The 25,742-nt window shown below is 42.4% G+C and overlaps 4 protein-coding genes, 1 long non-coding RNA gene and 1 other non-coding gene across 12 annotated transcripts in view; 2 read left to right on the top strand and 4 right to left on the bottom strand.

Moving 5' to 3' along the window:
• Nucleotides 1–11,992, top strand: part of LOC131893369 (cAMP-dependent protein kinase type I regulatory subunit-like) — a 21,649-nt gene extending 9,657 nt beyond the window's left edge. For 3 of the 5 annotated variants that reach the window (XM_059243367.1, XM_059243381.1, XM_059243400.1), the window contains exons 2-6: nt 8,702–8,860; nt 9,764–9,964; nt 10,040–10,259; nt 10,669–10,960; nt 11,099–11,992. In XM_059243367.1, the coding sequence (XP_059099350.1) occupies nt 8,702–8,860; nt 9,764–9,964; nt 10,040–10,259; nt 10,669–10,960; nt 11,099–11,183 (957 nt within the window). In that variant the 3' untranslated portion in view covers nt 11,184–11,992. Of the gene's footprint in view, nt 1–2,210; nt 2,247–7,918; nt 8,605–8,701; nt 8,861–9,763; nt 9,965–10,039; nt 10,260–10,668; nt 10,961–11,098 lie in introns of those variants that run through there. The other 2 variants (XM_059243374.1, XM_059243391.1) reach the window with 2 other exon arrangements.
• Nucleotides 11,993–14,604: 2,612 nt separating this feature from the next.
• On the bottom strand, nt 14,605–19,035 carry LOC131888631 (uncharacterized). Of its 2 annotated transcripts, XR_009374134.1 has the most exons (13): nt 18,790–19,035; nt 18,545–18,600; nt 18,298–18,353; nt 17,972–18,035; nt 17,715–17,767; nt 17,486–17,543; nt 17,250–17,303; nt 17,025–17,080; nt 16,788–16,832; nt 16,538–16,601; nt 16,287–16,340; nt 16,059–16,114; nt 14,605–15,880 (listed from the first exon to the last, which is right to left on the bottom strand). It is a non-coding gene; the product is annotated as an uncharacterized LOC131888631 (long non-coding RNA). The 2 variants fall into 2 exon arrangements; XR_009374135.1 differs by lacking the exons at nt 18,298–18,353; nt 18,545–18,600; nt 18,790–19,035 and adding an exon at nt 18,221–18,251.
• On the bottom strand, nt 17,141–17,218 carry LOC131890388 (small nucleolar RNA SNORD36). Its single transcript, XR_009374306.1, has one exon. It is a non-coding gene; the product is annotated as a small nucleolar RNA SNORD36 (small nucleolar RNA).
• Nucleotides 19,036–19,172: 137 nt separating the features above from the next.
• LOC131888607 (large ribosomal subunit protein uL3-like) lies at nt 19,173–21,316 on the bottom strand. Its single transcript, XM_059237510.1, has 4 exons — nt 21,167–21,316; nt 20,595–20,956; nt 19,954–20,276; nt 19,173–19,766 (listed from the first exon to the last, which is right to left on the bottom strand). The coding sequence occupies exons 1-4, from the start codon at nt 21,167–21,169 to the stop codon at nt 19,225–19,227; spliced, it is 1,230 nt and encodes a 409-aa protein (XP_059093493.1). The 5' UTR covers nt 21,170–21,316; the 3' UTR covers nt 19,173–19,224.
• Nucleotides 21,317–21,549: 233 nt separating this feature from the next.
• Nucleotides 21,550–23,755, top strand: LOC131888617 (histone H3.3A). 2 transcript variants are annotated; one of them, XM_059237529.1, is made up of 3 exons: nt 21,550–21,682; nt 22,189–22,490; nt 22,730–23,755. In XM_059237529.1, the coding sequence occupies exons 2-3, from the start codon at nt 22,209–22,211 to the stop codon at nt 22,856–22,858; spliced, it is 411 nt and encodes a 136-aa protein (XP_059093512.1). In that variant the 5' UTR covers nt 21,550–21,682; nt 22,189–22,208; the 3' UTR covers nt 22,859–23,755. The 2 variants fall into 2 exon arrangements, with proteins under 2 accessions (XP_059093512.1, XP_059093504.1); XM_059237521.1 differs by lacking the exon at nt 21,550–21,682 and adding an exon at nt 21,780–21,835.
• A 66-nt stretch (nt 23,756–23,821) lies between these two features.
• Nucleotides 23,822–24,184, bottom strand: LOC131882600 (uncharacterized). The gene has a single exon (XM_059229834.1). It carries the CDS (start codon nt 24,182–24,184, stop codon nt 23,822–23,824), a length of 363 nt encoding a protein of 120 aa, XP_059085817.1.
• Nucleotides 24,185–25,742: the final 1,558 nt, after the last annotated feature.

Consider the following 25,742-nt stretch of genomic DNA (forward strand, 5'->3'; position numbering starts at 1 on the left):
TGTGATTGAGGGGCCGTGACTTTTTAAACTAGTTCCAAGATACAAAGAGTGGCCGATAAGATCGTACTGGTTCATAAAAAGTTACCGTAACATTTTCACAGTGACTGTTCTTGGCGAGCAGATCAATGTTAAGAGGAGTTTTTCGAAGAGTTGATTATAACGACCATTTTTGTCTGATAGCTAGCTAGCATACCTGATCAAATTGGAGAATTAATCCGTCCTGTCAAGCCGAGATATGGACTTTGAACAATGGATGATGGACTTGAAGTTCTGGCGATGTTCGAAAGAAATAAGTCTTTCAGATCCGAGAGATTGACCGCCTACGCAAAATGTGAGCATAGGCTGAATCATCTTTTGCCAAAGAAGTCATGAGAAAGTTTTGAATCGTCCATCCCTTTAGCCAGAATGAAAAAAGCTCTCAACAGGTTCCAGTGACTTTTTCTTTATCAAGAGATTTTCATTTGGATCCCATTTTGTGGATAGGAAATGAAGTTAGGTCCCACAATCAAGACATGAAATGAGACGAAACTTCACTGTTTGTCAAACACAACTCAACTAGTATCTTGATTGTCGAGCCTCATGCCCGGTTTCAAACATGGGTAAAAAATCGAATCGCTGGAGTGGCTGGAAACCTCAAGCAATGACACATGGCTTTTTTAAAAAGAAATAGCCTTGCCTCCGCCCAAGAAAAGTGTTTTAGCAACCCCAATCGTGCCTGTCATCATTAATCGCTTCTTTGATGAAATGAAAAATTCCCTCCACGTCTGTTAATGAGGTTCGCGCACTTTTTGACTCGGTCATCGAGAATGGAATTAGGCATTCCATTCAGTCTGGTTCAAAGCCGTGATTCGTGGTTGAGGAGGAAAGAAAAGAGAGATAATGAGGCTATGCGATTATTACCTGATTCAGCTAACAAAGAAAGCCAAACCACATGCCATAATTTCGAACCCGTTGCTCTTTCAGGTAAGATTGTTACATGCATTTTGAATTCGATTTGAAGTCAATGCCCTGTGAGGGACTTTTTTTGGAGGCATTGTCAAGTTTTATCGTTCTAATACAAGTGGACATTTGATTGGACAAGGTGTCCACTTTTAATCGTCCCATGCGTAATGAACCCTCTAAGTAAGGGCTCTCACCCCATTCATCTGGCTTTTCGAGACAGCCAAAGCTTGAGCGAGTTTGATCCTGATTTACTACGATCTAGCTGGCTCTCTACAAAACTCATGTGGGTCTAGCCCAGAAGTAGAAATTATTCTAGTAGTAGGAGCAGTAGTAGTTGTCAGTTCATCTCTGTCAACTTGACGGGTGCATGGTTGGCTTGGTTCTCGTTTCTTTTTTCACACTAGAATCACATGAACTGGAGGATAAGCTTCGCCTGTTGCAAACTGACTTCTAAGAGACCTTTCCGACTGACGAAGATAGTGAGGAGGCAGTGAAAAAGGACGAGGCAAAGAAGGCCTTCATTTGGAGGCCTGAGCTCCGAAAGAGAGAGAGAGAGAAGGGGAAATTGCGCTCTACGTATGTACGAACACACACGTACTGAACAGAGTCGGCGAATGCCTTCTGTTGTTCCCTGCTGACGTATGTAGGATGTGTGTGTGTATGTGTGCTGTATTAGGCGGCCGTCTGCCTTAGTTCTCAAGTCTGCTCAGGGTTCTTCTGCAAGGGGAAATAGAGAAAGAAAGGACCGTGGGATAGGACGTTGAAGAACGGCCGAAGATGGTCGTCCGTCGCTCGCTGGTGGAGATTGAACTGGTAGTGGTGGCGGTGGTGGTGGTGGAGGTTCCTCAGTCCTCTCCACTAATGTAGATAGAGCAGGTTCTCTCGGATGCTAACTTAGTCACTGGTTGAACGCTCAAGAGAAGAAAGAAGAGGAACACGTTGTACGTGTGGTATTGTCATTCGTTCCACTCTATTGCCAAAAAGATATCATTCACATGAACTGTGAAGAATGTGTGGAAACTATTATTTCTGATAGGTGTACTCAAACCTTTCGGGCTCTGAAAAAATAGTGTTATGTTTCAATATGTGGGCCCGGACATCCCATTTTGGCTCTTCTTTCGTTTGCGTCGGTGATGACAAAACTCGATTTTGATACCTTTGCTCATTGTGTATTTTCACCGATTTCGGATGAGTCTTCCGAATATCAGTTCGCCATGACTAGCAATATTCAAGGAAGACGAACTGTGTGTCCAGATAGTGTTCTACGCTCAAAATATGGCGATATGAGGCTAAATATTGACCATGTAAGTTTGCACCAACAATACAAAAATTAACTACGTGGCATTTGTTGTAAATTCTGAAATTACACACCCTTGCTGAAAGCAGGCAAATCTGTTTTATCTCAATCCTCCACATTGGTAGATTGGACGAAAACAAGAAAAAAGTCAGCAAATCAGTCCCCACGGATCCCTTATGTCCGAGGTCTGCTACCATATTCGCAAACACTTTTCGTCATTGCTAACAAATACGAGGTTTTTCTTAGATTGGTTTGGAAAATTGATCTACGTGCGTCTCAAAGTATGTCACGACACCCGTGAAAGGTATCGAAACCACGCTTTAGTTAACAGCGACCCACGTGCGTTAACGTCGAGCCTTACACTCTGTCATGACATTTCTGTGCCACTACAAGGAATACAATCCTTCTCATTCGCTTTTGTGGTCGTTTGTTTGTACGTAATCTCCAGTAATGGTATACCAATGCATACGTCATGTGTGGGTGGATTACCATCATCGGTTGCAATATTTATGACTCAGTGATGATTTCAATGGTGATAGAAATGACTGATGTAGCGACCAGAGAGTAAATGCGATTTGTCCGATCGAAGCGTTCTTTAAAAAAAGATTTGATAGGCTTATCTCGTATCAGACAGTATGAGGAGCAGAAGAATGGTCGAAATATCTTTCTCGTGGGCTTCCGTAGTTATGCAGTGATCAATCTCTCTTGCGTTCTCGTTTTGGATGGCTTACTCGAACCTAATCTATCAAGAGAGTCAATCTTCATGTTCATGTTTATAATCAAGAGTGGAGAGCTAAACCAATGGCAGCTGCATGCGTCCTCGAAACCCCACTTCCAGGGTAGAAAAGACACTCTTGGCGTGCTCTGCATGTACCGTAAATACTATTCGTTTGCTGCTGAGGGTTGTTATGGTCAATTTTCAGTGGAGCTAGTTTTGTTTTCTTTGTGACCTGAGAGCGTTAAAAAAAATCGAAACAAGGTATGTCAGCTAAAGGGCATGGAGCCCCCCTTGGCTTCTTGGTGATAGTCATGATTTTTTTTTGACCAACTTTAACTTTTGGGAGACTTTCTTAACAACTTTCAACCCTGACAATTCAACTACATTTGGTATCATCTGAAATGCTTGCTCCTTAATCCGAAAGAGCAGGATACACGTCGGTCATTGGACCAAAACCTGCTTTTAGGTCCTCAATTACATATGAAGAGCGGTCGACTCGATGCTTGCAAATTATTGTTTGCATTTGTTCAAACACGTAGGGGAAAAACACTTGGACCTTTATTTCCCTGCATGAAAACTCGGACAAGGAGGTTAAGACTTCACATCCCTGCGTAGTTGACCCAACGGATAAAATGATGCTTTGGAGTCGATCGCCACGCGCTTAAGAGCAGTCTCAAGAAAGAGAAAGGCGGTCAACAAAATCTAATATGAAAGCTCTTGCGCACAGATAATGGTCCACGGTGCTTTCTTACACCTGTTCGCGTACATACCCTGATTCCCACACGATCCTTGGTTACGAATCCTTTGGTTGTCATTGAGAAGGGTCAATCGCACAGTACAACGAACGAAAAAAAAAATCGATGACAACGCATTCCTGAGGTTACGTAGAGTATTTCCATTAGGTGAAAACACAGACTATATAATGATAATAGAATTGAGTGGCTCTTGTCTATGGTAGGATCCGTCTCTGACAATCTTGGCACTTACACAATATGCCATGGATAGGCATACACCCAGTGCCGCCAGATTGTGTATTGGCTGCCTTGGTGCTTCGAACGCATGGGTTGCTGTTGCTGTGGTTGTCTTCTTTCCCCCGAAATAAGAGGTCATTTATCAAGACCAGTCTTCTGCATGAGACCTCAGCTTTTCTTCGACAGTGATATCTCTTCCAAGGCCTTTTTCCTCACACTATTCCAGCAACTACAGTACGACTTGTGCTACGAAGACGGCGACGTCGACTACATCCTATTTATCGTGATTGGAACCCAACCAAATTAACGAGAGAGCCCAATAGACGAACAAGTCTATGGATCTACCACCAAATACACGGAACATTGAGGCACAATCTTCCCAGTCAATTGTATTGTATGTGTGCCATACCATTCTCTGGCGAGAGAATCCCACCATTTGCGTCCAATGTGATCGCGAGTCCAATCTCGTTGCACGTACTCGAGATTTATAGTTATCTTAAGCAGGAATTCTCCACATTTTTTTAGGCCTACGTAGACTCCAGAGCGATATTAAAGACAATATTGCACTGAAAAGGCATAAGATGAAGGGAGAAGATACTTACTAGTAAAAACCAATAAACCGAAGAGGCATGGACACTTACAATCTTGAAGGTTTTAACGTGTTGTATCCATATCTCTTGAAAATATGGGATGTCTCCGTGGAGGTTCGAATTCATTTTTGGTCTCGGACGTTCCATTATTTAGACAAATTTTCTTGGTGTGTTCTCCTGTCCGATCATAGTATTTCAAGCGACTTTCGTGAGCTTCTTTCACGATCAAGATATGGCCATGTCATTTTTAGAGATGGTATCACCATTTCAATTGAATCCTGCCACGATAACGATTTGACACAATCAGACTTCGAGTCCGAGAAGATATTGCCATTGTGAAATGTTGAAATTTGATAATGTTATTACTTTTTTATGAGATACCTTCCACCTCATGGAGCTTCTGGTAGATGGAATCTACTCTCTCCTGTCTCCAACGACATGCATAGTTCGCATGAAACGCTTCGTGATCTCTCTTGGCTTCTCTATTGTCGTTGTCCATAGCGACAAGCAACAACTCTGAGCATCTCTCTTTTTCTGGATGCCAAACAATGCTTTCACTTGGCTTTAGGCCTGAAGATTGGAATGCAGACAACTGTCACTTATTCATATCCGTTACGGACATGAACAAAAAGTACAATAATATTCCTAGTGAGGAGTGAGGAGGTGAATTGTTATGGCGTGTGCAACATGCAGATACTTTGATTGAAATTGCTCTGCACCAACTGTAGTAAACGTGCGAGGCCCTCGTTTTGTGGAAAAGTCCCCTGCAATTTGGAAACATCCATTCTCGGATTGTGTGACAGTGTGCGATCCATATTGAGGAAATTTAATACAAGAAAGTGGAAAGTGTCACGAGGAAATGAGGCTATCTGTCCACGTGTGTCTCCAGGTATCAAACAGGTCGAAGTAGAATTTTAAAGGCAAAAAATGGAGCAAATCTAGTTTTGCGGCTAGTGACTGGAGTTGGTAGCAAGCTGTCACGAAATCGGGGTCGAACGTCTCAAATATGAAAGTTCTCAACAACAATGAAACTTTATTTGGCTATCTGCGTCCATTCCATAGGTTTGCTTTTGGTTAACAATGGCACATTTTTTAGGAGAGATCCTTATGAGCAGAAGGGTACACCTGTTTTTCAATAGCGCTTTTTTAAGGATGCGAGACAGGTAGTGTTGGAAATTCAAAGGTAATGTACCTTTTATACATTCGTTGGCAAAGCCAAGTTTTTCCAAAAGGGCGTAGGTGGGAAAAGGTGGAAAGAGGATAAAGTGAATTAGGAGAGTGCAATTTCCAGGCAGAGCGAACCCATTCTCTCTTTTCAGTTCTTCTCATTTCCATCTACTTGTTGGGATCACGAGACGAGTTTTTGAGCATCCCTGGGTAATACTCTGGTATGCTTCACTCTTCTCCCTGGTATTGGTCGAAAATCTGTTTGATTGTGGGCTTTGGAATGCTCAGATGAAATTAAAGTCCTCGCCTGCACAGCCTTTAACCCTTCTAGAACTCTTTCAGAAGATGTGTCTTGTAATACCCCTCGATTTCTCGTTGTCACCTTTTTCTGAAATAAGAACCCCTTCTTATTTAAGAAAGACATCAAACAAAGCGTGATATCACAAAAATGATGTCCCGGCAACGACCTTAGCAAATCAATTAAGGTACACAAAGTACATTCAGTACAAATCGTATGTGTTCATTAGTATTGCGGAGTATTCTTGATAGGCGGCGTGATTGCGTATGTTAGTTTATGCGTCATTTGTCATTTTATGGCTGACATAGAACCTCATTATGTTTAGAATTGAAAAAGAACTTTGCACAAGGTCTCAGAAAAGAAATGCTTTTTGTGGGACTTTCTTTATTCCCTTTCATGGGGTTTCACTTCTTAGTTGGAATGATGACCAAATGTGTTTACCCCTTCTCCAAAACAGTCATGGGTAAATACTGCCTCAACATCGCTTCTTCTCCTTTTTAAACCCGGGAGTTTGTTTTACAAAGTCGTTTGACAAGGAACAGTTACAAGCAAAAAAATGTTTGTAGTGCAGCAATTTTTCCATTTCCAACAAAGGCTGCAGATTTAAAAGGAGATGCAATTTCGCCAAAGCAAATAATATAGGGGTTGTAACAACAATTTCTTCAACAACCCGCTGACGCTGACTCTGTTCCTTTTCTGTGCGTAGAAAAGGCACTCAGTTACAATCTGAGGACTGCATCTTTATATTTGAGTCCTGTTTCAAGCAAATGTTATGCAATGGCGTGTCTGCTAAGATTTTTTTGTGTTTGTGTCGTCCCATTTTGAGTAAATGAGTTGGTTTTTTTGTTACTCGTATCGGCTAAATGTCGGTAGATCGCCAATTCATTATTTATCATGGCCTTTCGGACTCTGGAGGCCTTTCGTTTATATATAGTTGGCTTCAGGCATTGGCCTCAAAAGGCTAGAATCCTGTGCTAATTGGACCGGGGTTTCATCAAGATTTGCTTGCTTTGCAAATGGCATTCATCATTGGGGGACCTTGGAAAGGAACAAGATTCGTCACATTGGCCGTCATTTTTGTTATGACCATTTGAGGCCTTCCGTTCAATACTTGCACTTTTAGATCAATTTTTTTTCAAGGCCAAGCCTTCTAGCCAGCTGCGTTTACTTGTATCGAAACCGAGGTACTATTTGACACTTGTGTGTAGCGAATCATAATTCATACCAGTGCTTGACAAATAAAGAACCCTATGAATCAAGTCGTATCGGCTAGGGCCTCTGTGATTGTGTCCATGTGCCTATTCCTTGAAGCCGTCTCCGTTGGGGAAAAAGCAACCTAAGCCTTAAGCTGTTAAGCTATTGCCCATTCTTACTTGTTCATCCTGTCTCCCTTTTTTCTTATTGAGAGTTAATTATTGCTTTTCATTTCGAGAGTGAGGCGCTTATTAGATTGTAGACGAGCTACCACTCGCCATGCTAGGATGGGCAGATGTGTCCTTTCATACTTTGACGGGAGTAGTGGTAGCAGCCAAGTAAGTGGGGGTCCACCAGATGGTGCAGCGAGTGTACGGTTCACAGGGTTGTCGAATTACTGTAGAATGAGTGTAGATAGAAGTAATGCAATCGCATTCAGATCAGGGCCTCTCAAGGCCTCGTTGTCTAGGCCCATAACAAGCAAGTAGTATGGATCGGCCCCGTCAAGGCTTTGCTCTTCTTCTACGTCTTCTAGTGCTTCATTCACTGCACACTGCTTGAAGACTGCCGTGCGAGCTCTCCTGCCACCGGCCTTATGAACCAACCCAGCAACCAATGCAAGGAGGCCAACACTGCTGTTCATGGTTGTCCTTCTTGACTGAGCCTCGTCATCAATTCGAAAGCTGGCAGTCGGAAGAGCATGTGTGGACATGGTGTGCCTGTCCTTGTGCTGGGTCGAAAGGCCCAATTTCTCGTTGGCAAGCCGTATTTACAACGCAGATGACGATGATAATCATCAACAAGATGGGATCGAATTGTAGCTTCCCACTGTGAGCTAGTTTGCATCTGTGTATTTGAAGTGGCCTTTGATTGGAAGCAATTTCTGCCCAAACGGGGCTCCATTCTCCTCAGTGAATGTTCATTATGTATGGCAACTGATTCGTGCATACAGCTTTTCCTCAACGTTGCTTTTTGGATTGGAACGATATCCAAAACACAACTGGAACACGAAAGATAAGGCAAGCGGAAGTGAAAGGGAGAGCGAGGGGAGTCAGAGATTGGACATCTCCTCCAGATTCTGATCACTTACTCTGTCCAGGTACTGATCCGAGGTCTGTTTGTCAGAACTTATCGCTGGCAATCCTCCATTTTTCGTCTGGTGTTTGAGAACATGACGTCGTTTGAAGTACCTCTTCTCGAGGGTGATCTTTGAAAAAGAACGCTATGTGGGTTGTGGGTTGTGAACCAAACTAGTGTGGAAATCCCCCCATTGCCTCAGAATGAAGCTCTCCGCTAATTAGAATGTTCAAGTGCCAATTCAAGAGCGCGTTGTAGATACCCGTAGATCCAATATCTCATTCGAGATGGCTGCTTCGTTGCTCTATCTGTGCCAATGGACATGGAACAAGTACTTAAAGACCGGCCAAGTAAGATCAAGCAAATGACGATGGGCCACGAAAACCCATCCAACTTAAGGACAGCGTGGATTTCAATCGACTAATGGAGTCTTCTAATTCCTTGCAGGAACATGTTCGGGAGTCCAAGGCCACTCCCATGTCTCCAGACGACGGTGAAGAGATTGAGTCTCCCATGCCTTCGGAGATCCAACAGCCTGTCAAAAGGCGTGGAGCCATCTCGGCGGAGCCAATTACCGAGGAAGACGCCTCATCTTACGTCAAGAAGGTAAGTTTGCACGTTGTCAAATGTCCAAGATGAAGGAACCTCGAGCCTATTGGTCCCTCCTTTGGTACCAAAGTTTTGATAGGAATTGTAGATGTTTGAATTGATTGGATCGTTGCACCATTCACTACGAAGAAACTGATCTGTATCTCATTCATGATGGAACGGCTGTAGAAAAGGAAGAGGTTGTCCGTTTGGGGGATTTGAAGTTGACATGTGACAACCATAGGGGATCCATAGTTCGTGTTCCTCCTGTCAGAACTGACGTAGATCTTCTCGCCCGTTTTTGTCTTATCTTTGATTTGATGTTCGAGAGAGTAACATTCTATACACAATATGATCAAAAGTCTCTTCTCAGTGGAAGGCTGGAAGGCTGTTTGAATTCTAAAAGATCCGCAAATTTTGAAATGGTAATGTGCTGGAATTATAATTTTCACACAACGCTTGCGTCTGGGGTTGAAGCGCATTTGTGCCGCAATCCGGGAGTTTTTGACCGAAGGTTACGCATTGTATGCACCTGTCTACCTTGCTACCATTATCATCATAGTCATTATCAAACCACTTATACAAATGTCAGAGCTTTGCATATCATTACTTTAATGTACTTCATGGAACAATATCTTGCGTGACGATGTTGCATGTTTATTTTGGTTCAAGTGGTTACCAACTCTACCTTGATCCATGGTTATTACGAACTTGAAATCCTTGTGTTCCAAGTTCCAGGAGCAAACAAAGCAATTCCGTTCCAATAGAGAAAATGAGCACATTTTTGTTCATTGACCCCCCCCCCTTTGGTACGTAGTTCAGACTCTCAATGGCCAAGATGTGCGTGTTCCTCTCGTTGCTCCTCAGGAGAACCGATCAAAAGACCACCTAACATTACTAATGCCGGGTCGTACCTTTCAGGTTGTTCCCAAGGATTACAAGACCATGGCCTCATTATCGAAGGCCATTGCAAAGAACGTGCTCTTTTCACATTTGGACGAGAACGAGAGATCCGACATTTTTGATGCCATGTTTCCCGTCAACGCCATTCCCGGAGAAGTCATCATTCAACAAGGAGATGCCGGAGACAATTTCTACATCATCGACTCCGGGGAAGTGGAGGTCAGTTCGGATAATCATTCTGAGGCAATCCTTGGGAGATTGCCGCAATCTCAAATGGGCTCATTTGAATTCCAGATTTTCGTGGACGGCGAGAAGGTGCTGAACATCGGGGATGGTGGGAGCTTCGGCGAATTGGCCTTGATCTATGGAACCCCTCGGGCTGCCACCGTGAAGGCTGCGTCGGATGTGAAGCTCTGGGGTATTGACCGCGATTCCTATCGCCGAATATTGATGGGATCGACCATCAGGAAGAGGAAGATGTACGAAGAGTTCTTGTCCAAGGTCTCAATTCTGGGTGAGTTGAATTTCTCAAGCACCGCAGACTTTAGACGAGAGCCGCTTTTCTTGCATTATGGCTCTCAGCCCCAATTGGGGCATCCAGCAATGAAACTTCTGTCGGTTTTGCTCCTACTTTAGGAATAGCTATCCTGAGAAATCAAGGAGAGGTTTGGCCACCTCGAGGTATATAGAAATAGAAGTCAGGAAAAATGTTAATCTTTTATGAGTTTTTTTCGGCTGGTGGTTGGTTGAAAGAAAATTCTTTGATGTTAGCCCTCTTGTCGTTCCCTATGGATTGCCCGAAATCAAGTTCAACTTCAAAGTTGTCTGAAAAGAAAACATTATTTACGAACTCGTCTTCCAGTAGGGAGTGGATAAAAAAATGGGCAATGTCTTCAATATTGGATGTCTCTTTTTCCTTTTAGAAAATCTCGACAAATGGGAACGTTTGACCGTGGCCGACTCTTTGGAGTCTGTGTCCTTTGAAAACAGTGAAGTGGTTGTCACCCAGGGCGAACCCGGCAATGACTTCTTTATTATTGTCGAGGGCACGGCTGTGGTCACTCAATATCGAAATGAAGGGGAAGAACCCGTGGAAGTTGGTCGTCTCGGCCCCTCGGATTACTTTGGTGAGATCGCTTTGATCTTGGATCGGCCCCGTGCTGCTACAGTCACAGCCAGAGGACCACTAAAATGTGTCAAACTTGATCGCGGACGGTGAGTGATATTGCCTCTCACATTTGGTGGCAAGTATTTTGTTTTTGAATTACATTTTGTCCACTCTCATTCCTAACGATGGTTCTGTTCTTGTGCGCAAGTCCTCCGTTGTAAATTAGACGTTCTTCTTGTTTCCAGATTTGAGCGTGTCCTTGGTCCATGCTCAGAAATTCTGAAGAGGAACATTCAACAATACAACAGTTACGTGTCCCTTTCGGTCTAAGCAGAACGAACTTAATATGAAGCCCCTCCTCCTTTCGCCCCTTCCCCGTCCTGAGCAGTCACTAATATACAACTCGCAAAAACCATTGTTGAAATATGGGATCGTCACTTCACGTCAAGACTCGATTAACTCGGAGTGTTTCGCCAATCTGAACAAAAGACCTTTCTCACCCACCATTCGTTCCTCGTTGACGTCGCGGAAAATCTTCTCTTCTTTTATTCTTGGAGGAGAGAGAACAGATTCAAGTGCCAAACTAACCATCACAAACCAAATTGGGGAACAAGGTCAAAGCCGACTCAAAAGAATGTGCGTAAACACTTCCTGTTAATCTTTCCTCTTGTGCGGACCTACTTGAATCCTATGATTACTATTATTATCATTATTCCTACAACGATTTCATTATTTCTACTTCTGCTATTATCACGCTAACGGCCGGATTTAATTTTGTGTGAAATGTGTAATAATCCCTAGAAAATCCTTGCTGCTGATGTTGGTTTCGTGTGACCACCATCTTTGCGTGCCCAACCATCCAACCAACCACCCCCTAGAGGTGGAATTGACAATGTCCAACGCCCCGCGAAATATCCTCTTATACTAGTATAAATAGAATGCCAAGCGGAAAAAGTGGACATCGACCTTGTGTTAACATTTTATAACCTCATCTCCCTGATCAATATTTACCCATATGTATATGCTATTTGTTACTACCGATTCAAAATGATATATCTAAATAGACTAAGAAGAATCATCAATTTATGTATCAAGAAAAAAAACGACAAAAAAAGCCAATAAAAAATGAAAAATGTGAATTGACATTGTGTTCAATTACCATTCATTATACAGCAATCGTTTTGATATAACAATCAGGTGCTCTGAAATGTCATATTGATATGGATGGGGTCATAAACAACTCCTCAAAATTATCTCTATGCCAAGCAGATTCAAGGTTCATCACACGATCATAAAGATTTCAATGAGCAAAGTGAACTCGATCAAACTTGGGGGTTGTTTTTGCTATCCACGAAAAGTCTTTGGATATCTGAAGATCAATGATGGCCTTTACCAAAACAACCACAACATGCACTCTTATAGTTATTACGGCAAGCCAGTTAAGCTCTATCTGACTGGCTGTCAATCCTTGGCTACATGCTGCTGGAAATGTGGGGAACCACGTACCACGTCCTCGAGACTGAGACTGAAAGTTAATTAGGTACTTGGTTCGTCTTTGGATATCTGAAGATCAATGATGGCCTTTACCAAAACAACCACAACATGCACTCTTATAGTTATTACGGCAAGCCAGTTAAGCTCTATCTGACTGGCTGTCAATCCTTGGCTACATGCTGCTGGAAATGTGGGGAACCACGTACCACGTCCTCGAGACTGAGACTGAAAGTTAATTAGGTACTTGGTTCGTCTAGGACTCGGCAAGTTAAAGGACGCCTCCTCCCCCCCAACCCAAGATCACTCTGGATAATGGGATTTACAACTAGCCGACGTCCAATATTGTACAGAAGCCAACATATGATGATTGTCTAAAAGGAGGCCGAAAATTACCATGTAAGTATTCTATAGGGCATCTCAAAAGCAACACAGCTTCTGGTTAGTCACCTCGGGTTTGCAATAAAAGCCGAACATTTCCTCATCGAAGAAAAGAGCACACAAAGCATATTAAGAGTATATAGGTATTTGAGATAGAAGGAAACCCAAAGATAGAAAATACCGCACATACGCAGGAAGTATGGGTTTGTAAAGGAAATCGTGACAAAAATAGTATATCCCACAAAGATTAGTTCAATAACCCTCAGATCAAAAGCATTTAAAAATGATTAACAAATCAAAATAAATGAAATACCACGTTTGAACGTAAACAATGAATTGAATGTCGAATATCCACTAATTTAGCATTATCACCGTCCATGTATCGGATTGAAATCAGTTGCATCGGGTAGTCCTTTTGAGTAAGACCTGCAGAGGTTTATGCTAGTTTAACTGCGTGTTATACGATTAGCAATTCATTTTACATAAAGGCAAGATATTGAACCACTCTGCAAAATAAAAGCATCCACGAAGGCTCTCTGTGTAAGGCGACCCAAAGGTCTTAATATGGTGCCCACACGATGAGGTATTCTAGCATCGGGCGGACGTAAATGACCTTAAAATGGGGAAGGTAGTGTTTCGAATTGGTTGATAAAACGTATCGCGCTTTTTTCGTGGTAGAGGGATTCAATCCTGACGAACATTAGCAAAATTGTCAGTTGTTACTCGAAAAACCAGATTACTTACAACTACAAAGACATTTGACGGAAATTTGCCTTGAATCCATGAATTATTCTGTCACATTTCGAAAATGCTCATATTGCTACGAGGTGAGTGGGACAAATGGTTTATTCCTCACGGTGGTTCCCACTACACTTGAAAAGATTATGCTCAAATGCCAAGAGTTCTAGTTGCGTTTTTCATCGTTTAAACAACACAAGGACGAAGGACGAACAAGGACTTTCATTAAAAGTAGCTCTTATAAGTATATTAATCCACTGTAAACCTATTAGAAGATTGTATTTTTAAAATCGTTATTGAAAGACATGGTGAGCATTCTTAGTTACGCCTTTAATCAAAATTTCATAAAAATCCATGGAACAGACTCTGACATATTACCTTTCGAAAGTTGTAATTTGCACCGAATTTGGCTGCAAAATGCTTTAGAAATTGCCAAGAAATATAATATGCCTTTTCAATGTCCTAAAAATAAATAAAAATGTTCCTCTTTTCAAAAGTATGCAAAAAAGGCAAAAAGTACTTCATAATATCACTTAAAAGTTACTTAAAATAAACCATTCGTAACTATAAATCATAATCGTTAACCATGAGTTCATTTGCTTGTGATCTTGAAGTTAAAGGCATTTTTATTACCATTTGATGAAAAAGTTTTTGGTACGTAGAAAATAATCTGAGCAAAAAGTGACAGATGTAAAAATTCAACTGGCAAATGTATCCTTGTAAAATTTCAACCACATGATCGGCTAGTCTAGCTTTCCAAGTTTAAGAAAAGGAATTGGAAATTTCAAATCCCGAGTAGATTTTAGCTGCCAATATTAATTAATTTTAGCTTTTAGGGAAATATTTATGAAAATGACAGAATATCATTTATTTTCATGCTCTCATAAAAGCACATCATTTGTTTTTTGCAATTAACTAAAGTAGGTTTATGTCATTTTTCGATCTATTTTACAGCACAATGCTACTTTCCAAGTGTAATAACTAATCATCTGCAAAGTAGATATTGATGAAATTTTATTTCAGTGCATAACTAAGAGTTCTGATAACACTGTTTGACTAGGCTTTATGCATTAATATACTAATGAGCTACTTTTAAAGATGTTTATTGAACAAAAATGGTTCCTTGTGTTTCTTTAGCAAAGAAAATGGCAACTAGAAGTCTTGGCATTTGCGCAAGCAATTAATCAGGAATTATATATAACCACCGTGAAGAGGGAAGCGAACGCTTGCACAAAGAGCAAGAGAACGATGAAAAATAACAAACCTATGAAAATAATGCTCGGAAAACAAAAACCCGTTTTTTCCTATCGACATATACCGAAGGATTAATTATAATATAACGGCACGAATATGACTTCGTTTTGTGGCTTTCTTATCGAGACAAGATGCTTGCACCTAAACTGACCACGGACGTACTGGCAGTTTTGATTCCTTTCAACACGATGGCGACACAGCTATGTTCGACCAGACCGAGTGACAAATACAGGATCTTACGCCTCTATTTCCTGACATGAAATGAACGAGCAACAATATTTTAGGGTAAAAAGTTTATTTTCCATGAACAGCCAACATTGAGCAGAGTAAAATTTCGCCGGCCGTTGGTTCGCTTACCTGTAAAAGAAAGTAAAATTCATGACTCTAAGCGCAGTAACGTCCTGAGGACGAATAGAGGATAATTTTTACGTTTGTAGTGAGAAGACTGACAAGTGAATGCATTGATAAGCAAGACTTGCTAATTATCCTTCAAATTGTTTTAAGCCCCATGGAAAAAAGTTGCGATCAGATGATTAAGATCACACCTTGGCAAATAAGAGGCTGAAACAAAGTGTTAGTCTACCATTTCTTACCTTCATAACGAGGGATATTCAAGAAGGATGGCAGAATGCTGGAAGAAGAAAAATAAAGTCAAAAAGTGTCGTCAACATGGAACTTGAAACAACTCTAGGATCATGATGAAATGTAAGAAACGTTACGGGGTTGAGAAAGCCATAGTAAGAGTTTCTCAATACGGTTAACGCACTTTGGAATTTGATTTCCTGTGTTTAATCGGAGTCAGTTGCATGGTGGTAAAAGAAACCGCCCCTCTAAGACACAGATACGCTAAACATATTTCTTTTCTTACCTAGACATTTACGAGATCGGATGCACTTGCGGAACAAAACGATTGAACACTCCTCTGAAATAGAGATACTGTTTTTTTAAAATAATTGTCAAAATGAAGTTAACGTACAGGTCAGTGGTTGAAAAAAATCAGGGCTACACTGAAATGGACACGTAAACATCAGAGTACTCAGGAATGCGCACGCGGATTTTCATCATCTAACAAGTAGTGACTTGAAAACGGAAGTCTTTCTCACCGTTCACATTGATATTTTCACAGGTCGCAAATTTCTATTTCTCCTGAAGAATAACCCAACCTAGAGGAAAATAAACGCTCATTAGGAACAATTTTTCATGTGAGCACCATGTTCAAATTTAGATAGCAGTCAGGGCTACACTGAAATGGACACGTAAACATCAAGGTACTCAGGAATGCGCACGCGGATTTTCATCATGAAACTTAAGAAAAATCCACTAAGTCTTACGGTAACTTACCTAGGATATTTTCCGTCACTGTTTGCTGGAGAGCTTCCCAATTGACAAATGTGAACCTATAAAAAGAACGAAGGACGTTAGACCTTTCCTCAATACCATCGAAATGTTAAAAGTAGCTTTGATATCAGTGCGCTGTGGAATAATTGTCTTCACTACAATTCAGTAGCAGAACTGGTTCAAGACTCATCATAAACACACCCTAAAACGCCTCAAAATCTAGATAGTTACCTTGTCCTCTAAATTTCCTTTTGATGGGGATGTAATGTCACCATGCCGATGGGCCTGTAACGAGATAATTTGACATTGATTTAACCGATTACGATCTAACTTATATTAAAGCTACGTTAATGATATTTTTACTTAAAATATTAGATTTCAGTGCGCTGTGGAATAATTGTCTTCACTACAATTCAGTAGCAGAACTGGTTCATGACTCATCATTGAAATGAAAATTCAGACCACTCTTAATGTTAACTTACCATTTAAAACTTCCCAAAATAAAGGGCTTTAAGTCACCGGTCAGCATTACTTCATTCAAAATGCCTGAAAAATAAAGAGACAATTTAGAAGTTAAGTCTAAACAGAAAACCAGTTTGGTAAGTCAATATATAACCAAAGTTTTCAGTGCGCTGTGGAATAATTGTCTTCACTACAATTCAGTAGCAGAACTGGTTCATGACTCATCACTCTAATTGTAACCGTAACATGATTTTCAACAATTCAACTCACCTCTTCATCGTTCCGAATTAGCTTCCAAGAGGGCGAGCGGTTCATCTGCAATGATAACGAATATCGTCAATTGCCGCCAAAATTATTTCCCATTGCACATCGTGATGTTGAAGTAATAATCAGACGCAAAAATAGCAGCCAATGGTGTTGTTCTCATGAAGTTCAATTGGTAATTCCACGTTTATCATCCTAATAATAATTTGCCACTACTTTATTTCTATTGAGGTTGAGACTTACGTTGTGACAATTGCTCGAAAAAGGGGAGTCCACTAGACGGCAAAAATCCGAGAAACCTGAAATGAATGAAATTATCGTTACTAATAGTTTTAAAATGGCGACAAAATTATACTGATAGCGTTTTCAGAGTTAAAAAGCTCGTGTGTTTAACATCACTTGCATTCAGAGTTTAACCTGTATTTCATCCCGTACGCTAGTGTAATATGTGTCGGCGAGTGTCCTTACCTCTCTTTGGTGTTCAGTGTCGATCAATTTAACGGCAGCAACTGGACTCAATTTCTGTAAGAGATGAAAAAATTAGGAATGCGAGCAAATAAATGATACAAAAATGGAAATTTGGTTATTATCAGGCCTGTTGAGTTTTACATATGCCTTCATCCATCAATCAGGTATGAAGTTTTATCATCACTAAATTAATACGTGCCGCAAAATGGATGGTCACAAGGCAGAACAACACTTACCAACACTTTTCTATTTAGTGGAATTCATATCACATGGAACCAGTCATTATGCCAGGATCTGAGAAAAAGAGAATTAAAATAAGGATCTTTGTGGATGGACGCTTAACATTTTGTGATATTTAAGTTTCAGGCCTGTTGAGTTTTACATATACCTTCATCCATCAATCAGGTATGTAGTTTTATCATCACTTAATTCGATTGAACTTGAAGATTATAAATCATAACTCACCCGAAGAGTCCGATGTACCATCAATCTTGTTTCCTTCCAGTCTGAAGAACTATCTGAAATGAAGATTAAAACTTGTTAGTGGCTTCACATGATTTCTTAGCCAACGCGTTAAAACTAGAAATATTTTCAGAATTTCTCCAAAGGTTGCATCAACGAACAAAACCACAATGGCAAAGCTCTCAAACAGTACGGGGCGTGTTTATCATCAATGTTTCGGTTATGAAGTCTATCATGACCAACATCAAAGACTTACTTACCACTCGAGTTTCGTAGAATGATTTTGATTAAGGTCCGTCCAATCATCCAGGATTTTCAATGATACTGCAAACGAAAGGTTTTATTAGAATTTATCCAATACTTCAATAACAAGGTTTTTAGGGGTCGTTTCAGAAATTCTCCATGGTTGCATCAAAGCGTCTAGACACGAATGTCCAGACTCTCAAACAGTACGGGGCGTGTTTATCATCATTAGATCAAACAAACATGCTTCAAAATGTTTCACTTACCTCTGCTTGCGAGGATCTTAAATGCCAAAGGCNTCATCATTAGATCAAACAAACATGCTTCAAAATGTTTCACTTACCTCTGCTTGCGAGGATCTTAAATGCCAAAGGATGTCGAAGTCGAATGGTTGAATGCCTGTTGAGAGAGAAACAATTCGGTCAGAAGAGCCAACAAGTTTGAAGAAAAAAATAAGGCTTCCACGTTGTTTCAGAAATTCTCCTAATTTGCATCAAAGCGTCTGAACACAAAGTCCAGACTCTCAAACAGTACGGGGCGTGTTTTTCATCATTAGATCAAACAAACATGCTTCAAAATGTTTCACTTACCTCTGCTTGCGAGGATCTTAAATGCCAAAGGCTGTCGAAGTCGAATGGTTGAATGCCTGTTGAGAGAGAAACAATTCGGTCAGAAGAGCCAACAAGTTTGAAGAAAAAAATAAGGCTTCCACGTTGTTTCAGAAATTCTCCTAATTTGCATCAAAGCGTCTGAACACAAAGTCCAGACTCTCAAACAGTACGGGGCGTTTTTTTCATCAAAAAGTGCATATGATTGCTAAAATGCATTGAATTACCTTGGACGAGTATCGTGCACTGATGGATACGATTCCTTGAGTGTGAAGAAGCTGCAAAAAATGTCAGATTTATCAGCATGGTTCCGGGACAGGTGAAAAATGGTAGACTCGGAATGCTATCAGCACTTATGATCATCTTCAACCATCAATCAGAGACTCTAGTCTAAAGTAATGTCATCATGACTAATTGACCTAGAATTCTAATCGAAATAACACTCACCTTGAGGATCTTTAATGCACGGCAAAGTAAAAGGCTGATTGGACACATCTACAGGGCGAGATGAAAGGTTAGCTGAAGCGGTTTGGAAAATACAAATTTGTCACTTACCCATTGGAAACCCAGATCAATTAACCCCCTAACATTATAATCAATTAGGCCTATGTTTAAACCATCTCTGTATTTCACAGACCAACACAAGTGATTGTGACAACACTTCAAGCCGTGCCAGTGGCAGCAACGGCGGCAGCCTGTCGGATCTTGTCCTTCTTGAGAGGTCCCATGAAGGCCATCTTGTCTTGTGGGGTCTGGAAGCGACCATGACCGAACTTGGAGCTGGTGTCGATGAACTTCAGTTTGATCTTCTCCAAAGCCAATCGCTTGGTGTGCACCAAGAGCGACTTGCGAAGGGTCAACACACGCTTCTTAGGCCCAATGCAGCAGCCCTTGATCATGATGAAATCTTGCTTCACCTCGCCGTAATGAGGGAAGCCACCCATGGGGTTGATGGATTTATCGGCCAAATCGTAATCAGTAGAAGCGTTGTTCTTGATCAACTTGTCGCCCTTCTTGTAATAACCGTCACGCATATCGTAGATCTTCTTGTTGATCTCAGTACGATGATGGTATCCCTTCTGACCAGCACGGGCAACCGTGAACTGGATTCGGGAAGGATGCCAAGCTCCAATACAAGCCACCTTTCGCAGACCCTTGTGCGTCTTACGAGGCAACTTCTTGGTGTGCCATCTGGAGGTGACACCTGGAAAACAAAACTTTCGTGTTACACAGATGGCTTGGTTTGCAAGGACCTCCTGAGACGTACGAACTGAATCAGACTCAAAAAAAGAGCAGCCATAGGAGTTGTTCTCATATATATCAATTGGTAATTCCAATGTTATCATCACGTTTTAAAAAAGATCGATAATCCGGGTTGCTGGTCATCTTACCTTTGAATCCCTTTCCCTTGGTGACACCAATGCAATCGATCATCTCATCACGAGCAAACACAGAGTTGCATCGGATTTCCTTCTCGAAATGATTGCGAGCGAAGTCGACCTTGTCGGCCACGGATCCACCGTTCAATTGGATTTCCATGATGTGAGCCTTCTTCTGGCGACGACGGAGCAACTTTTGCTGAGTGTGGCAGATGATTCGCACAACAGAGCAGTACTTCTTGATTTGATTCAGCTCCTTCTCGATCTCCTTCTTGCCCAAATCCTCCTGCCATTTCTTGCAGGCTTTGGTGAAGGCCTTCTTTTTGGACTTGGACCTGAAAAGAACTCGAACTTTCAAACGCGAGATGGGGGCCACGGGGAGAAACATTGTCAAGCGGTTTCTCCCCAAACACGCCCCTCAAAGGCACTCGAGGCCTCATCAGTCAATCGACCGAGCGGAGGCCCGAGTGTGGAGATCCCTCATCTAACCATCATCGAGGTCAGAGCGGAGGAATCTAAACACGGACGAGTCCAACCTTGATCCCGAGCAAAACTCGGGACAAGTGCATTGGAACAGTCGCCCTACAGCTCACTCTAAACGAGGCCGAGCCCGACGCCGAGACTAAAACATGAGACATTCAAAGCATATGTACCAATTCTTGTAGAATCGTCGCTTGCACTCTTCGCTGATGTGCTCAGCCCACACGGTCTTGAGGGCGCGCAAGCCACGTGGCGTTTCGATATAACCCACCACACCCACGGCAATCATGGGCGGGGTCTCGATGATGGTCACGGCCTCCACGATCTCTCGCTTATTCATCTTGGACCCAGGTCGGTCGCTTTCGCGGACCACGTGGGTCATACCGGCCTTGTAGCCTAAGAAGCAGGTCAAGTGCACGGGTTTGGAAGGGTCGTCCTTGGGGAAGGCCTTGGCCTTGCCGCGATGAGTCTTGCTCCGCTTCTTGGGGTAGAACCCCATGGATCCATGGCGGGGGGCGCTAAACTTCCGGTGAGACTGAAAGGAGGAACAAGGCACATCAAACACGTTCCAACTTTCAGGGAGCACGGATTGAACGATCAGGGGTGAGGGAAAACCGGACAAAATGCTACGAGCGTAGAGAAGAGGGTCTAGTCCAATGCTCAATGGCAACCAGGGACAAGTTCAGACTTAGATGCTTTCGATATTTGAAGATATTTTCTACAAGAGTTATGTCCCGCGTCTTACCATTTTCACCAACTCAAAGGAAAAGGAAGATATTGCTGGTCATGTTGATAAAGAAACAAATATCAGCTGAGCCTCGTGCTGATTTGGCCATTCTCGCTCGGATCGGAGATTTGCTGGGAAGGAGGAGGTTGCGTAGCAATCGGGGGTTGTTATGAAATGCTCTTCCGACTCCCCGTCAAAACAAAGCTTCATCCCAATTGGGTCGCCGACCCGTGACCCACAAGTCTATGGACTCATGCCCTTTCTAAATACTTCCTTTTTTTAAATGATCCCTAATACATCTAATATAAAATCATTTCCGTCGCTCTTACCTATTAAAACATCGTCATTTTTCACGAAATGTTCCTCTTTTTCATCTTGGATTCGACCAATCAGCGTCCAAGTTTTCCACCAATCCGCGTGGCGCTTATTTTCACCAATCCCAGTCGTCTAGCGAATCGATTCCACCAATGGCATAAGCTCTTGTCCATGACGTCACATCTCAGATCGTCTGCTCTTTTCGCGTCAGTTGAACGGGTAAGTGAACAGCTCCTGAGTTTTCATCACAAACAAACGGTTCCAAATTGGAAATCGGCCTGAAATTCATTGCCAATCCATCCTTGAACCTGGCCTGCATCCCCTGGAAATTCATTGCCAATCCATCCTTGAACCTGGCCTGCATCCCCTGACGTAAGTTCCACCCGTCTCCCGACGAGGCGTGTCCCGGATTGAGCCCGTGAAAATAATCGAGAACGATGTCAATGTTGGGCCGATTCTGCCCTCTCAGGCTGATTGGGCCGCATGGGCCGAGGCAGGCTAGAAGAAACTGACTAAGGGGCGAATTTGAGGGAGAAAGGCATACAAAGCGCGCCCGTTTTCATTTACTACCCTCTTGTGTTAGTCTTGATGGGCGAGCCCTCGTATTGGTGGGGGGTGTGTGGAGGAGGGGAGGCAGGCCATTGGGTCGGGCGGGAACTCATTGAAGGGGAAACTGTCGACGAACAAAGAGTTTGACAGAGGAGTGTGGTTTTTGTTGATTGCAGAATATCCTTGAATCTTCACCATGGCCCGTACCAAGCAAACTGCCCGTAAGTCTACCGGAGGCAAGGCGCCCCGTAAGCAATTGGCCACAAAGGCGGCCCGTAAGTCGGCCCCGTCGACCGGAGGCGTCAAGAAGCCGCATCGTTATCGCCCTGGTACCGTGGCTCTGCGTGAGATTCGTCGCTACCAGAAGTCCACCGAGTTGCTCATCCGCAAGCTCCCATTCCAAAGATTGGTCCGTGAGATCGCTCAGGACTTCAAGACCGATCTCCGGTTCCAGAGTGCGGCCATTGGGGCCCTTCAGGTGAGATACACGCTGCGATGCCAGGGGCGGGGGATTCTGAGGAACCAGTTACAACCGGTTCGATTGCACCATAGTAGATCAAGCGTCATAGACTAAAACAAGGGATAGATTATTGAACACGGTTGGATGGTAGATTTGAGATTTGAACGAAAATAGAAGAAAGTCCAGGCAAATTTTAACTACAGGAGTCTTGGGACCAATCTCAAACATGTCTTTAATGTTCCTTTATCAATTTGCAGGAGGCGTCAGAGGCTTACTTGGTCGGTCTGTTCGAAGATACGAACTTGTGCGCCATTCACGCCAAGCGTGTCACTATTATGCCCAAGGATATCCAGCTGGCCCGTCGTATTCGCGGCGAGCGCGCTTAAATAGCCCACCCTTTCGATCTCTTTTACAAACTAATAACCTTTCACCACTACAACTACTTCGACAACCACTACAACCGTTTCAATGTACTATATTGCCGTGAACGAAAATCGAGTAAAAACGAAAGGCTCCGGAGAGAGGTTCAGGCGCTCGTCATCCTATGACGGGGTTCGATCCCCGCCCACATCGGAAAATACTCGCCCGATGTGTTAAGAAGTATTCCATCGCGGTTCCTCGGCCACCGTCACACCTATGAAGAAGCGAAAATTGCGAAGGCGGTCTGATCGACCGGCGAAATGTTAGTGTGCAGTGTACGTTATGGCCATTAATGTAGCTCTTTGCCCAACCTCTGTTGTGTCGTGGTCCTTGGAATAAAAGTGTTCTTGTGTAATTCACCATCGAAGCAGTACCATTTTAAAACATGGACCAGGGCCACATCGCCTGGATTCTTCGAGCCGTCATGCTTGGACAGCCGACTGTCCCCGCCAGACCATGTTGTTTCACACATTAAGTTTGGTTTCTTCACGACCGCTGCTCTCCGCCTCCTTTTGCGTTGGACCGACGACATTTTGACGACTACCTGAGAGACAATAGTGAGGAATCGCTTAGGATCCCCGCCGTTTTGGCCAGAATTTTCAATGTGTTCAGTATTTCTTAGACTTATTTAATGACCAGTTCAAAAGCCTTCCTGAAATAACCGGCACACAAACACACGATTCAATTTTGTTTAGTTCAGACTCCATAGATTATGAGTAGCTCAACTTCGCCACTCTGAATAATGAACGCCTTGAATTTCGCGAGAGTTCAGAGAATTGTGAAGGGATCATCAATTGTTTCATTTTATTACTTCTTTGACATTATACTCGTCATTTTATATAATAAACATCCACAAAAGCCCACTAGTCGCATTCTTCTTTGCTTTGAGTGCGTCGCTGTCGGGGTGATAATCGTAACTTGGAACCAACTCAAGCGGGCAAGCTCTCTTCCATGCTAACCTCAATTTGCCGAACCCTTAGCAATTGCTCCCTGAGAAGCTCCACGTTTGCACCGCGTTTTTCGAGCTCAAGAAGCTGCTCCTCGGCGTCGGGTTCGCCCAAGTCGACCTTCATCTTCAAATCAATGTCGTTTTCCTCACGGAAGACGCAAAAATAGAGGAGGAACGCACACAGGCTCACTTGAATGATGTATTCCTGAGCCCAAAAAGGGGGTGGTTTCTTTGGCCGCTCGTTGGGGCTTGCAGCTACTGGGCGAAAAGCGGGCGAGGTGGTGAATTTGATAGGTTCCTCCTCCGGTTCCTTCACCTCTTTATCCTTCTGGGTGGAGGTCATTTTGGATTGAGAAGAACGAAGGAAGGACGAGGATATCCGTCTGACAACGGTTTGGGAGTGGGGAATGCGCCAACTGTGACTGAATAGGGATCTGAAATAGAGAAACCAGGCCCTCCTAGGTATTAGTAATGTTGCCGTTGCCTATATTCGAGGCCTCACATCCTTACAAAGACAAATGATGATGTTCAAAGAAAAAGAAGGGCGAAAAAAACACGAATATATATATTCGTTGAATATTCTATGCATAGCCAATTGGTCGAGATATTTTTAAATGTAATTTGCTTTAAAATGGATTGGTGACAAATGTTTCTTTTTTCTCTTTCAAATAGTGTTTGAATAGGATTTGTGATAGTTTGACCCAACTCCATCTTTGACGTTTGTGGATCACAAGCTTAAATATTATATTAGGTTACTTGAAACGATTAAAAAGACAATTTATATGCAAAGGTATATGATATCAATATGCGGATGTCTGTCTAGAAGTGTGATCACGACCGGTACTCCTAATTTTACAAATATAAGGAAAATTACAAACGCATTATCATCCGGTTCATTTTTTTTGAGACTCCTTCACATGATATCAAATTGTTCTCAACGGCGATTACCAAATAACTCAATCATTGATAAATGATTGCATGAAGTCGTCCAAAAAACCGAATGAGATGACGTCAATAAATGATATTCCCATGACAGTCGGCAGAATGCATTGTTTGTTTGTTTGTTTGTTTGTAACTAAGTCAGAGCTAGAGGGAAGCTCTCTCGCTCGCGGCCTGCCATCTGACGAGGGGTGACCCAATGTAGGATATTCCCGCTTCGTCGTCACAATCAACATCAATTATTGCCTCACCCTTAATAATGACCACAGGCTCGCCCATTTAAACTGTTATAGTAATGCTGTAATTTGAATACAGCCAAAAAAGCATGAATTTGTCTAGTCTGGGATGGAGTCTGGGATCGAATCAGGATTCGCAAATTGGAAAGCGGGTGCTCTACCAATACGGTAACGCTGCTAGCCGATGCAGAATTTATCAATACAGTAAAAATTGGATATAAGATCATTAGATATAAGAGCAAATCGGATATAAGAGCAGCATTATGAATCCCCGAATCAACTTATATCGTAAAGTGAAGTAAATTAGCATCGGATATAAGAGCACAAAATTTTGGGCCACATCAGATATAAGAGCAGAATTGAAGGCGGTAAATATATTTTTTTTTTATTTCCCGCGCTATGCAATGAAGTTTTCGATGGAAACTGGTCAAGTCATTTTATAAAAGCATGTTTTCAGCCGCTTTCTCATAAAAACAAACAGTCATACATAATGGCTTCCGCCAAGAGAACCAATTTTTCCATCACGGGGAAGCAAAAGCTCCTTGTCGATTTTGACAAGCTGTCCAAGATAAGCCTGACCGTAGCTGCCACAAAGATAGGAGTCAAATGTGCTTCCTTTGGAAAACTCTTGGCCTTTTTTGTTTTTTAGCTTCAAAGCCAATATGTAATTATGTGACATATTAACTACGTATTTGGTGCGTAAACATACAGCCAACATACTGCCCT

Source organism: Tigriopus californicus, chromosome 1 (assembly GCF_007210705.1).
Source record: "Tigriopus californicus strain San Diego chromosome 1, Tcal_SD_v2.1, whole genome shotgun sequence".
NCBI lineage: Eukaryota > Metazoa > Arthropoda > Copepoda > Harpacticoida > Harpacticidae > Tigriopus > Tigriopus californicus.

Coding starts and splice junctions, on each gene's coding strand:
- LOC131888607 (XM_059237510.1), bottom strand. Junction 20,277..20,594: donor CGACGATTCTACAAGAATTG/GTACATATGCTT, acceptor AGTTCTTTTCAG/GTCCAAGTCCAAAAAGAAGG. Junction 19,767..19,953: donor CAAGGGAAAGGGATTCAAAG/GTAAGATGACCA, acceptor TTTGTTTTCCAG/GTGTCACCTCCAGATGGCAC.
- LOC131888617 (XM_059237529.1), top strand. CDS start 22,209: ATGGCCCGTACCAAGCAAACTGCCCGTAAGTCTACCGGAGGCAAGGCG. Junction 22,491..22,729: donor CGGCCATTGGGGCCCTTCAG/GTGAGATACACG, acceptor ATCAATTTGCAG/GAGGCGTCAGAGGCTTACTT.
- LOC131882600 (XM_059229834.1), bottom strand. CDS start 24,184: ATGACCTCCACCCAGAAGGATAAAGAGGTGAAGGAACCGGAGGAGGAA.